The sequence below is a fragment of the Aplysia californica genome, unplaced genomic scaffold (assembly GCF_000002075.1).
Source record: "Aplysia californica isolate F4 #8 unplaced genomic scaffold, AplCal3.0 scaffold00504, whole genome shotgun sequence".
NCBI classification, from domain to species: Eukaryota; Metazoa; Mollusca; class Gastropoda; order Aplysiida; family Aplysiidae; genus Aplysia; species Aplysia californica.
This window is the reverse complement of record NW_004797774.1, coordinates 221,910-236,698: the sequence shown is the minus strand read 5'-3', so window position 1 is coordinate 236,698 and position 14,789 is coordinate 221,910. Positions and strand designations below refer to the sequence as shown.

The 14,789-nt window shown below is 40.6% G+C and overlaps 2 protein-coding genes across 2 annotated transcripts in view; one reads left to right on the top strand and one right to left on the bottom strand.

Moving 5' to 3' along the window:
- Window positions 1-307: 307 nt before the first annotated feature.
- On the bottom strand, window positions 308-11,928 carry LOC101861066 (clathrin heavy chain linker domain-containing protein 1; the record flags this gene model as incomplete). The annotated part of the gene is given in 6 exon segments (XM_013086784.2): window positions 308-517; window positions 2,209-2,353; window positions 3,081-3,268; window positions 3,870-4,012; window positions 4,340-4,527; window positions 11,582-11,928. Coding segments are annotated over 6 exon segments (1,063 nt in total), but the record flags the coding sequence as incomplete, so codon positions are not given.
- Window positions 11,929-12,102: 174 nt separating this feature from the next.
- The window catches only part of LOC101859124 (26S proteasome regulatory subunit 6B), a 29,932-nt gene continuing 27,245 nt past the window's right edge, over window positions 12,103-14,789 (top strand). Inside the window, exon 1 of the mRNA XM_005105971.3 lies at window positions 12,103-12,197. Within this exon, the coding sequence (XP_005106028.1) occupies window positions 12,159-12,197 (39 nt within the window). The 5' untranslated portion in view covers window positions 12,103-12,158. The remainder of the gene's footprint in view (window positions 12,198-14,789) is intronic.

Here is a 14,789-nt window from a genome sequence, read left to right as displayed (position 1 = left end):
GGGGGTGTTGAGGATGTCAAAATAATCTCCATGGAAAAAAATGCCAAAATTTTGTGAAAGAACCGAATGAATATGTCTTTGCACCCCTATCAACGCAATTTAGATCGTTTAGAAAGCCGGTTTTGACCTGTCAGAGTCAACCCAGGCTGAAGGGATGCAACATCCCAACAAAAAGACCAAGAAATGATCAATATTTCCCCACTTGGAAATCAAACCCAAGTCTTCTGCATGAGAAGTCAAATCACATAACCCCTACACCACAAAGGTCAGTCAAAATGTCGGGACAAAAACAAGTGTTCCCTCTGACCTCTGAACTTGGCAAGGGTAGCTTGTGTCCTGAGGATTCCCTTCGGGCTGTTGGCTGCGTGGACAGCTGCCTCCTCAAACTGACCATCCTCAAACAGCTCGTTGAACTTTTCGATGTACTCCAACATCATCTCTGCCTCCTTCTCCTTGTTGGGGTCATCGTCCTCAAACGTGGCCTGAGCTGTCTCCACCTGCTCTCCCTCAGCTCTTTCTGGGAGGGAAAAATGGAAGGTCAGAGATTGAGAGTTGGGGGAAGGACCTACCACAGAGTGTGTTGCTAGCCCTAACACACAACACATCTACCACATAGTGTGTTGCTAGCCCTAACACACAACACATCTACCACAGAGTGTGTTGCTAGCCCTAACACACAACACATCTACCACAGAGTGTGTTGCTAGCCCTAACACACAACACATCTACCACAGAGTGTGTTGCTAGCCCTAACACACAACCTATCTACCACAGAGTGTGTTGCTAGCCCTAACACACAACACATCTACCACAGAGTGTGTTGCTAGCCCTAACACACAACACATCTACCACAGAGTGTGTTGCTAGCCCTAACACACAACACATCTACCACAGAGTGTGTTGCTAGCCCTAACACACAACCTATCTACCACACAGTGTGTTGCTAGCCCTAACACACAACACATCTATAACATAGTGTGTTGCTAGCCCTAACACACAACACATCTACCACATAGTGTGTTGCTAGCCCTAACACACAACACATGTGACATTTTGTCTTCTCCGGTGAAGTTATCACTATGATTGAGCGACATAATCTGCAACATGGGTCTGATCGGTGAACAGTCTTTAATACTTCCAGTTAAACTTGTTCATACTAACTGATTTATCTTCTCTCTATCTTTACAGCTGCACGATCTTATTTGAAATAACAATTTCTTTCCTCTTCTCAAATGTACAAGAATATCTCCAGAAAGATACGGTATCTAATTGACCTAAACATGATGATAAATACATTCAAAATAAAATGAACAAAATTTGCGGTTTCAATAATTGGCAACAGCTGTGATAAGGTAAAATTGTGAGTTCACCTGTCTAAGGCTAAGAAAATTGTTAACTCACCTCTGTGAAGAATAGGAAACAGTGAGTTCACCTCTCATGTACAGAACATTATGAGTTCACCTCTCTCATGTACAGAACACTATGAGATCACCTCTCATGTACAGAACACTATGAGTTCACCTCTCTCATGTACAGAACACTATGAGATCACCTCTCTCATGTACAGAACACTATGAGATCACCTCTCTCATGTACAGAACACTATGAGATCACCTCTCTCATGTACAGAACATTATGAGATCACCTCTCATGTACAGAACACTATGAGATCACCTCTCTCATGTTCAGAACACTATGAGATCCCTAAAGAACACTATGAGATCCCTAAAGAACACTATGAGATACTTAAAGAACACTATGAGATACTTAAAGAACACTATGAGATCCCTAAAGAACACTGTGAGATACTTAAAGAACACTATGAGATACTTAAAGAACACTATGAGATCCTTAAAGAACACTATGAGACCACCTCTCTCATGTAAAGAACACTATGAGATCCCTAAAGAACACTATGAGATACTTAAAGAACACTATGAGATACTTAAAGAACACTATGAGATCTTTAAAGAACACTATGAGATCCCTAAAGAACACTATGAGATACTTAAAGAACACTATGAGATACTTAAAGAACACTATGAGATCCTTAAAGAACACTATGAGACCACCTCTCTCATGTAAAGAACACTATGAGATCCCTAAAGAACACTATGAGATACTTAAAGAACACTATGAGATACTTAAAGAACACTATGAGATCTTTAAAGAACACTATGAGATCTTTAAAGAACACTATGAGATCACCTCTCTCAGCTCTAAGCATTCCTGAGGCCTGCTGGAAAGCGATCATGACAGCGTCTCCCACCGTCTGGTGCGGTGGCTTCATCTGATTGTATGCCTGAGATGCCTCCAAGGCAATCTTGAGCTTGTGACCCCTGGCCTTGTAAACCTGTCAACGAGTGATCGCTTACATCAACACATCCTTCTCACATCAGAAGGAAAAGATCGGAAGCTTTCCATTGAAAAACTTTACAAACATTTTGGGAATGACATGGGACGGCAGAACTACTAAGACGATTTAAAGATGTGTGCCAATAAAATGCTATAACAGAGTCCTGAAGCATTCCAAGATGATCAACAAACAATTTGCTCTGATCCTGTGAAATAAAGGACAAGATTTATCTGTTTGCAGAAACAATTGAGGTTGAAAACGCTATTCATGTTCACTTGATGATGCTGAAATGCTAGCTACAGCCCTGAACATGTGCACAGGGGCGATACTAGGTGACAGCCAAAGTCGCCTTGGGCCCCCCCCCCCACAAGACATCACACAGTAACAAGGCATCACACTTGCACATCCTAGTGCATCTATCTCGGGTTTTGCCCAACCAACGTAAAGATAATATGGGAGCATGTTTTGGTTTTGCCATTGTTTTTGTTTTGGCTCACGCATGTACAACGGCAAAAGGAAGAGTGTAGTTGACCCTTGCAGATGGGTGACTTGGCGCCACCCCTTTCCAGTACCACCCCACCCCACTGCATAAACGTCTATGAAGTCAACCAAACATGGCCATCCTCATAGAGGAATTCTCAAAGGTAGAACTTATCAACCAGCTGTAGTCAACAGTCAAAACCACTGCGATGACAAAGAGTAAGGTTAACTACAATGTACATACCTGACTTTGCCAGAGCAGGTCATCTCGGTACGCGACTTTGTTGTCCAAAGTTTCCTTCAGCTCAAGTTTTTGAGTTTTGGGCAGAAAGCGAGCTCTCAAACTAATGTTCAACTCCTTCAACTGCCGATCTAAGCTTTCGTATTTCCTTTGCAAAATTTGCATGTCTGTCGTCTCTTCAAGGGTGAGACCTGATCAAGAAAATTAAAACAAATACATTCCTCAACACATCCAGTGAATATATCATTTATATATATCATTTATATATTAGACACATCCAGTGAATATATCATTTATATATTAGACACATCCAGTGAATATATCATTTATATATATCATTTATATAAATCATTTATACATATCATTTACATATATCATTTATATATATCATTTATATATTAGACAACAGTTTCTTCTCTCAAAATGTTGTTTCGATTATGTTGGAGCTTTCTGCCCCCATCAACACAGAATAAATAGGAGGCAGGCTTCACCCTGCATGTCAGGGCCAACTGAGGCTGAGAGGGATACAATGTCCCAACAAAAGACAGATACTCAATAGAAATTCTCCCCCTACAGGAACTGAACTCAGGTCTTCTGCATGCAATGGTAAAGTGCCTCACCTCTAAACCACAGTTGCCAGTCAAAGAGCTTTGATGTAAAACTTAGAATAAGATGCCTATAAGGATTCAGCAAAGAATGGAATCATGGTTAGAAGACACAGTGACCCTTTCCTAGCCTCCCTATGACGTAGTACAAACTACCCTGCACAAATTTCACTGTTTCGATAATTACCTGGTATCAAACGACTGTCTTTTTTCAGCTGTCGTTTTGGGGCTTCAGCAGTCTTTGGTCTCTTTTCTCTTTCTACTCGAGCAGCTTGGATCTCTTTCAGTTCCTTCACCAGCCTCTCGTTATCTTTTTTCACTACAGCCATCCTAGCAGACCAGTCCCACAAAAAACTGTCAGTCAAAGTCATATCTAAAACTAAACAAATGGTCAACTTTATGGTGTCATTTTTATGTGGCTTGGAGAAAAGAGTAAAAATTAAAGGGTTCGCTGTTACATTACATAAGACACTGGAAAAAATTGTTTCATCACAGTAATAATTTTTCGGGTTTCAAGACCCATGCACAATAATCAATGGTGAACTTATCTACCGCACACATAAAAACGTTGAAATTCGTTTATAACTTTTGAAAACACGTTCCTTTCTATTGTTTTACATCCATCTATCTTTTTTAATCAACCCAATAAAGCCTGACCTTTCTTCCAGCTCATCTGCCCTTTTCTTATAATTCCGAAGGGTGGAAGGTTCAGAAGCCATAGCCTTCAGTTTCCCTTGTAAAAAGGCTGCCTCGCGTTGACCTTTCTTGATAGTCTCAATTGTATCTTCATACTCCTTTTTGATCAGAGTCAGGACTGGTTTGTAAGCTGTAACATGCTCAATAACCTGAAAGAAGAATTGTACCCAAAAAAATTCACTGTTCTTGATAGGATTGTTTTCACAGGAACTGGAAGAGAATTTTCACCTTTACGTAGCATGACTCAGCAAATAGGGTAAACGTATTGGATCATAATTATCATCATCAAGTGACACACCAGAAGCATATTTTGGCAATCATAGTTCATCACTCATTTCTCTGCTCGTATGTTCTCAGACAATCTACGTTCCGATCTTTCCCGTACACTATCTAGTCTTTCACTGTCACCCATCTCTTCAAATTCTCTCAGTGTGATTGTCTTGGGCAGTGCCATCATAAAGGAACAATGCAAAGGGGAAGTGGGAAGTGGGAGTTGGTCTTTTGTACAGGTGCTTGTCTCAGACAGATGGCCATCAGGACAGGCTTGACTGTACATGAAATCCTGAAATTAAATTGTTTTTTTTCTGCACCATGTGATAAGAGATGCTTACCACATTCATTTTGGATAATGGTACCTATAATCCAACTTTAAAACATCTTTTATTCATGATTTTCTCATTTTTTCATTGAAGTTCTCCCCCCCCCCTCCCAACTATCTCTACATCCTGCTGAGACTTACGTTTTTTTCCTTACTGTATAGAGATCTTCACAGAACGGACAAAAGATGTGAAAAAAACTTGTAGTTCCACAACAGTAAATAACTTTGTGAAATACGGTGGAAGAAATTTGGGGAGATCACGACACAAGAAGGCCACATGTTGTACTTTGGTGGAGAAGAGGACAAGCATATGAATGGCGTTGGATTTTTTATTCATAAAGACACCGTGAATACCATCATGGGCTGCCGCCCTATTTCTAGCCGGCTTATTACCATCCGTCTTAGGGGAGTCCCATTCAACATCACTATCATTCAGGTGTATGCCTCGATGTCAGACTTTGATGAAGAGGCTGTGGAGGGCTTCTACGACCAGATACAAGAAGTGATAGACCAGACGCCTAAAAGAGACATCATCGTTGTACAAGGGGACTGGAATGCAAAAGTTGGAAAGGATGCATACAAGAACTGGAAAGGAACATGTGGACAATACTGCAACTCAGAGTCAAACGAAAGAGGTCTACGGCTCCTGGAATGTGCCAGCTATAACAACCTAGTGCTGACAAACATGTGTGGCCAACACAAAGCATCACGGAGATGGACATGACACAGTCCACAGATTGACTACATCACGGAGATGGACATGACACAGTCCACAGATTGACTACATCACGGAGATGGACATGACACAGTCCACAGATTGACTACATCACGGAGATGGACATGGCACAGTCCACAGATTGACTACATCACGGAGATGGACATGGCACAGTCCACAGATTGACTACATCACGGAGATGGACATGGCACAGTCCACAGATTGACTACATCACGGAGATGGACATGACACAGTCCACAGATTGACTACATCACGGAGATGGACATGACACAGTCCACAGATTGACTACATCACGGAAATGGACATGACACAGTCCACAGATTGACTACATCACGGAGATGGACATGGCACAGTCCACAGATTGACTACATCACGGAAATGGACATGGCACAGTCCACAGATTGACTACATCACGGAGATGGACATGGCACAGTCCACAGATTGACTACATCACGGAGATGGACACGGCACAGTCCACAGATTGACTACATCACGGAGATGGACATGACACAGTCCACAGATTGACTACATCACGGAGATGGACATGGCACAGTCCACAGATTGACTACATCACGGAAATGGACATGGCACAGTCCACAGATTGACTACATCACGGAGATGGACACGGCACAGTCCACAGATTGACTACATCACGGAGATGGACATGACACAGTCCACAGATTGACTACATCACGGAGATGGACACGGCACAGTCCACAGATTGACTACATCACGGAGATGGACATGGCACAGTCCACAGATTGACTACATCACGGAGATGGACATGACACAGTCCAGGTGGAGAACATCACAGTCCACAGATTGACTACATCACGGAGATGGACATGGCACAGTCCAGGTGCAGAACATCACAACCAGATTGACTACATCATGGTGAAAAAGCGCTTCCAGCCCAGTGTCAAAATGGGAAAAATACGAACATTCCCAGGAGCAGACGTTGGAAGCGACCACAACCTTGTGATGATGACCTTTCGCCTCCACCTGAAGAGGGTTAAAAAGCAAGGAAACACAAGGGTGAAGTTTGATCTGGAAAAACTAAAGGACCCAGAAGTAGCAGCAGCTTTCCAAGCCATGATAGGAGGAAAGTGTGCTCCACTCACTGTCGTTGATGCTGGTAACAACAATGACACAGACATGGACACGTGGATCAACACCTTCAATACAGCAGTGACTGAAACAGCCAGTCAGATCCTCGGAAAACACTGACGAGTCAATAAGCCCTGGGTCACAACTGACATCCTTAACCTGTGTGACAAAAGGAGAAAACTAAAGGAGAAAAAGGAACAACCAGATGGTGCCAAGGAGTACAGAGCAGTCAGCCAAAAAATTTTAAAAAGTATGAAAAGGGCAAAAGGAAATTGGATCGAGGAACAATGTCAAATAACTGAAGGCAGCCTGAAGATGAACAACAGCAAAAAAGCACATGCACCAATTAGTAAAGGACCTGACATACACTATACAAGGGCACACCACCACCATTTAAGATAAACAAGGAAAATGCCTGAGAGAGAAACAAGACATTTTGAAGAGATGGACAGAATACTGCTCAGAATTGTACAACTACAAAGCCACGGGAAACCCTGAGATACTAAACGTTCCCCCAGCAACCAACATCGATAACCACCCAATCCTTGGAGAAGAAGTTGAAGCAGCAGTTAAAGCACTGAAGAAAGGAAAATCAGCAGGAGTGGACAACATCCAAGGAGAATTGATACAGGCAGGGGAAAGGACATGATAAGCGCTCTGACTGTCATCTGCAACAAGATCTGGCAGACAGGATAGTGGCCGACACCATGGACACAATCACTAGTGATTACACTCCCCAAGAAAGGTAACCTGCAACTATGTCAGAATTACCGCACCATCAGTCTAATAAGCCACCCCAGTAAGGTTATGTTGAAGATAATGCTGAACAGATTGAAACCACAGGCAGAGAAGATCATTGCCGAAGAGCAGGCAGGCTTTAGAGCAGGGCGCAGCACAACAGAACAGATCTTCAACCTCAGAACACTGTGCGAGAGGTACCTCCAACACCAACGAAACCTATACCATATCTTCGTAGATTTTAAAAAGGCCTTCAACAGGGTCTGGCATTTGGCATGCAGCCTAATGGGCAACCATGAGGAAATAGAACATCAACGCCAACCTGATCAACGTCATACAACAACTATACGACAAGGCCTCCAGCGCAGTCTACCTTAACGGCAGCATGGGGGATTGGTTCAGGACAACGGTCGGGGTGAGGCAAGGCTGTTTGCTCTCTCCCACTCTCTTAACTCATTCGCTACGTATTATTTTTGGCTTGTGGACGAATTCTTTTCGGGAGGGCGAAATGAGATGATGACTAGTGCGCAGTTCACAGGTCTTGGGGGCCATAAATTCAAATAAATATCAACATATTATATACCAACATTTTCAGTGTGGTTTGTATAATACATCTGCATTATTTATTTGCGTATTTTTCAACTTTGGTTCCTGTAAGAGGCGATTATACAACACAATTGTGATTGGATGCGGATAAAATTGGAAAATAAAAAATGTATAATCTCAGGTGAAACTAAAAAAATATGTTTGCACCTAGTCAAACGATACTTCAAAATAACCATAACTGTATATAGAACAGGAAAATATTGAAAAATGTGCAGTTATTTACATACATTCCATAATATTTGTACATTTGGATCATAACATCCGATATTGAAAAACAATAATTTTTAAAATAATTTTTTTAAAAAGGATCACAAACAAAAAAAAATATGCGTATCTTATATGGAATTATTCAGAATTGCATTTGGAATAAACCTATACATGTCTTGAGTGGTACTTTTTGATTAATTTCACCCAAAAGTAGTGATTTTGGGGAGAAAAAATATTTTGACAATTTAGATCTAGGCCTAGATCTAGCACTCAAAAATATTGATTTCTCAATTACAGTGCACCGGCAATTTGCGTCCTATAGTATCAATATTATAAAGAAGAGTCCTACATTTCTTTAGTGAGCAAAATAATGATACATTTTGTTGTGTAAAAGTACTAAGACTGGTGTCTGGGCTATAATTTGGGCTTCGCGATAAAACAAAGTCGAATTAACTACGAAATCGTGCTTCAAAACTGAATCAAAACTTCCGATTTTCGGTGGAAACGCTTGACCCGGAAATCAACATTATATTATGACCTTTATTTTAACATGGATATGTGGATTGGAATAGAAACCAAGCTAAAATTGAACGTCGGTTCTCGAGCCGCCGAGGGCGGCTTAGCGTATTGACGGCACTTGAGCCGCGCGGCCCCTCACTGCTCGGCGTAGCGAATGAGTTAAACATCTTCCTAGAACGAATCATGACCGACACTCTGGAAGACCACAATGGAACAATCAGTATTGGAGGCAGGACAATCACTAATAGGCGCTTTGCCGATGACATCGATGGGATAGCAGGAGAAGAACAGGAGATCACCACACTAGTGGAGCGGCTGGACACAACCTCAGCGGCCTATGGCATGGAGATCAGTGCCGAGAAAACCAAGCTAATGACCAATAACACTAATGGCATCAACGTGGACATCAAAGTCAGGGGCGAGAAACTTGAGACCGTCAACAGCTTCAAATACCTTGGATCAATCGTCTCAGATGAAGGCTCAAGACCAGAAATTCTCTCCAGAATCGCGCAAACAACAGCTGTGTTGTCAAAACTGAAGTTTATTTGGAAGGACAGAAACATCAAGCCCAACTCGAACATCGGACTAATGCGCTCACTGGTCATCTCAATATTTTTATACAACTACGAGTTGTGGATACCGACCGCAGAATTAGAGGAAAGGATTCAGACAACAGAGATGAGATGTTAAAGCAAACTCCTTGACATCTCATACAAAGACCACATTTCAAATGCTGAGGAAAGAAATAGAATCACTAACAGCATGAAGATCTACTAACCACAGTTTGAAGAGACGAAAATTAAAATGGTATGGGCATGTCACAAGATCCACAGGACTTGCCAAAACAATCCTACAAGGAAAGAGAAAGAGCGGAAGGCAGAGAAGGAGATGGGAGGACAACATTACAGAGTGGACAGGAAAGACGATGGGTGACAATCTGAGGAAAGCTGCAGAGGACAAAGAGAAATGGCGAGAGCTGGTTGTCAGATGCAGAGGAGCCCCCACGGTTGCCCCTAACACGGGATAGAAGAAGAATAAATAAATGTAAACAAGCCAATCATTTTTTCATCATCAAAAAAAAAAAAATCAAATCACATGTCAAATTCAATCTCTCCAAGATATCACAAATTCCATCGAATGGCCTTATATTATATAAAACCATTTTTAAAAAATGCCACTGTAAATTTAAGAAAACAAAAAAAAGACTACACTCGACAAAAATAAAGAGGAGCTGTCTATATAATCATTAGTAATTAATTGCTCACTTAACTCCACACTTCACACTTCTTATACCAAGCACGGTACTATGCGAAAACCATCAGACATTTCAGAGGGGGGAGGGGATACAGTTTCGTCAAAAAAGTTTCGTCAAAAAACTTTGGTCAAACCCCAAAACTGGTGTCAACAGAGTGCTAAATTTGAAGCTGTAATTTGGGCATGACACTGGACACACCCTCCCCCCCCCCCCCCCCCCTTGCAGGTCCATAGGCAGAGCCCCCCCACCCCCACCCTTCCATTTTTACACATACATGTCTTGTCCTTTTTCAGGATTTGTTATAGAATAAAATAGACGGCCTCGATCAGCTTTTTCTTTTGAAAATAGTTCAGTAATTTTAAGGCAACAATTTTGGGGTTTGTAAACTAAGTAATCTAACCATGGTATTTAATGAAAAAGCGACAGCAAATTGAAACGCATGCGATCTCAATGACGGAAGATATGAAAGAAATTTTACTCATTGTATATCACAATGAGTCTATAAAAATAAACCCACTGTCACCCACTAACTACTGAACTGAAAACAACTCAATCTTGCAGCTCATGCAGCCAGTTAAATAAAAAAGAAAATAGATTTAAACAAACAAAAAAACTAACACTGATCACTACCGTACTTGGTCTAATAAAAAATCCCTGCGCAGACTGTAATTAAATACTAATGAATATATAGAAAATACATCTCTATATTTGTCGCATGTGCACGGAAATTGAGATTATTTAGGTTTTTTGGAATTCAGATGCACATGCAAAAAATCAGGACAATTCGCCACTTAGTTTCTGAGTAATGAGGTCGACAAGTTGTCCAGTGGGTGTTGCCCGGACTATAGTTCTAGATCTAGACCTTAGACAAAAGAAAATTTGTCAGTGAAACCAAAAATCAACTCTTCACAAAGGAGAACTATTTCTTCTCATCATATATTGCATCCATTATTTCATCATTTCAATCTGCTTGACCCACTATATGTGCAGCTCGACCGAGCCTTTAAAATTAAAGCAATAAATTCAACACGGGTAAAATAAAAAGGGAGTCTGTAAAAACTATTCCCTATATTGATAAGGTAATGATAGCAGTTTACCTATTAGCTACCACAGGTAACAGGCAGGTGGCAGCTAGCATGGTAAAGAGAGAAAAGTAAAGGAAATAATAGTAATTATGTAACTTGTAATGATCACGGCTCGCCAAAGCAGCGCCTTTCCTTTTCTAAAGTGGTGGGTTATTTAACTAAACATGAAATGGTTTGTTGGTCAAATCCTATTATGGATTTACTTTTAACATTCAAGCATTATTCTTTTCGAGAAAAATGTTCCACACAGGATGTGGTCTGTTGGGCCAATCTCATTAGGATTTGACCGTTTTAAATTTCTTGCTTCTCTGGCTGCTCTGATTTTAACATTCAGACTCTAAATTTAACTTACTCTGTTAAATACTGCTTTGTATATTAAATATCTCTGCTCCTCGTCCAAGTGGTTCACTTTACTCAGTTCTGCATCAATGAAAGAATTGACATCGCTAAGAAATTCTCGATCTGCTTCTGTTGTAATAATCGGAGGCAGTTTGTAGAAGCCAGACACTGGTGTGTCAGAAGCACTCGACGGTCGAGACATAGCCAAATTGTTTATTAACAGCTTTATGGAAATTCTCCATGCAATGAAACTACGCAAGTAATTTCTGGCACTGAAATCTGTCCATCCCAGCTCGAAGAAAATCACCAAGAAACCTGCGCCATTTGTAAACGCTCGGTCGGTAAGGAACTAAAAAATGTCCTCATACCTTTGCACAGTTCAATGATGTAAAATAATGTTTTTTAAAATAATAGTTAGCCTTAAATGTTCTTTATTTGACAATCTTTAAAAGAAAAAAAATAATTTTTGTACTCAAACAATTTCTAAATTCATATAAAGTAATACTTATCAAGTATTCATCCATATCCTCAAGGAAACGGTTTAGCTTTTGCATAAACATTACAATTCATTTCATTCGCGTTCATTCAAGATGGAAGAAATCGGCCTTGGGGGAAATAATGATCAGAAGGTAGGTTCATTAGTGTCAGGAATTTCCCTCTCGTGATATATTTGTCTTTGAGATTCATAACGATAGTTCAAGGTATTAGTATGCAATGTTTGCTTTTTGTGTAATGTAGTGTGAGAAATTGAGTGAGACTGTCGACTCTTCTTCAAACTCAAGACCAAGAAGCCAAACCCTTCCATTTTGTTCGTATTTTGCTTTGTCACATTCACAAGGCGTACCAAATAGAAATGGATTTGATCTTAGATCTAGATCTAGAGTCTAGATCTAAAATATAGCGGCTGAGGCTCGAGTTACATCAACAGTACACTTTACTTCAATACTAGGTAAATTTTTACTTTCACTCCCGCACACAGATGCACTGTTTCAGGGGTCAAACTGCTGTACTGTTTGAACTGTTTGCTGCAGATCACACATCATAAAGCCACTAAAACTGTCGCAAATCAATTATTTTCAAGACAATTTCAAATCTAACTGTAAAATATAAAATTTTGGGTAAAAACAGGGGGGCATGACCCCCTGTAGCCCCCCACATTTTCTTTTACCCCAGTGGGGCATGCCCCCCTTGCCTTGGTCCAAACCGTTACCATGTCTATCTCGGTTAAAAACAGTCAAATATTTCAAAAACTATTTATTTGCGACGGAAATGAAGTTGATATTCGTGTTCAGCACATCAATATTTAGTATAAAATAGACAACTGGTAGCTGAGTGTGAGATGGGAGGGAAAGTAAAAAAATACCCAATACTAGATCTAGATCTAGAATCTAGATTCTAGATCTTGTAACCCTAACCCTTGTTCAGGGATGCAAATGTTTCAGATTTCTGAACCCTTCCAGGAAGATTCATGTTTTGAGGCGGTGACTAGTCATTTTTTATATTATCTCTACAAAATTGTTGTGCTAGATCTAGAGCCTATGTACGGCATACCGTCACCTTTAGTAGTGTTTTGAGATGACTATTTCCGGAAGTGAACTTTTGTATTTCCATAACTTCGGCTCTTTCAAAAACATCGACCCAAAATTTCGTTTTGTTGAGAGGCCAGCCTTTCCTGTAGGTGTGGGGTGAAGTTTTTAGTCAGATAGTGTATAAAGACAAAGAAGACCCCTATCCGAGACTTGACGCATGTCATGACATGTACCCCATACCGTCATGTGTCGGGTTTTCTGTCATGGTATGTACCCCATACCGTCACGCACTACACCCCATACCATCACCCCCAAATTGAAGCACAACTAGGCGTTTGAAAAGAGGAAAGAAGCAAAGACGAACTCCTTTTGTACAGTGGCAGTGGGCCTAAGACAGAACTAATGTTTATATTGACATACTAAAAAGAACAACCACCAGTACAGACTCACATACATCTTACTCACACATAGATCTAGATCTAGGTACATGAATGTTTCATTTTACTCTTCCACACATATATCACAAACTCATATGAGCATGATCTTCCTCACACACAAGTACATGAATGCTTCATTTTACGCTTCCCCACATATATCACAACAAACTCACTTGAACCAGATCTGTTTAAAATCGCTCTTGTAAAACCTTTGCTAAAGAAGCAAAACTTACATCAGAATGTCTTAAAGAACTATAGACCTGTTTCAAATCTACCTTTTTTGTCTAAAATCCTTGAAAAGGTTGTCCTCGAGCAGCTTCGTCATCATTACAAGAAAACAATCTGTTAGAGCCATTCCAGTCTGCCTATCGAGCTAACCACAGCACAGAAACAGCACTTCTTGAAGTCATGAATCGACATGCTTACTTAGGCACTTGGATATCGGCCCGCGCGGCCCGAGATTTTCGTTCACCTGCGGCCGCCGCGTTTTGTGTCAGAAATCGGGCCCCGTGAGGGGGGTACCTATTTGTTTTGTTTCGTTTATAGTGTTCTTTTCAATTTATGGATTACTTCCGCCTATCAAATTAAAGAGGAAAGAAAGGCGCGTATTATGGCGTTTTCCACTTCGGGATCGGTTGTGTGTGTTCGGAGTTACAAGGAGTTAAAAATAAGGTAAGTTCAAGCCTTTATATTTAAAGAGTATATCTTTTTTTTTTTAGGTACTCCTCACAGTCTTTTCTTCAACCTTTTATCTCTTTTATTTGTTAATTTCAATGTTGTACGTTGAGGCATAAGCGTGTGAGCCCTAATTTAAATAGGTCACTCTCCATGAATGGGCATGACCTATTATCGATCGCGCTGCTGAGCGTGAACCGGGAGGTCATGGCGGCCATTGCGGAAAGCGAACTTAACCCACGCTAACGTGTATTGTTGGCGTTTATTACCTCTTAAACGGCATTGAAGAATGTTTTATAGTAGAAGATATGATTCATTTTAAATTTTGGAATGTAATATGTATCACTGTTGTATAATTTTTGTGAATTTGCACCATGTAACAATCAGTAAGGAGTCTTGGGTGGGGGGAGGGAAATGTAACAGCCTTGGCCTTGTTTTGTTTCTGTGTTACTGTCACTGTTAGACCATCCATTTCACGCAAGTTTTTACTTCTTTTGTGTGCTTATATTGTCTTTAAATATATGTTTTTTCTCTTGTCTAGTCATCTACACCCTCCCTTTACTAGAGTTGTTATAGTGTG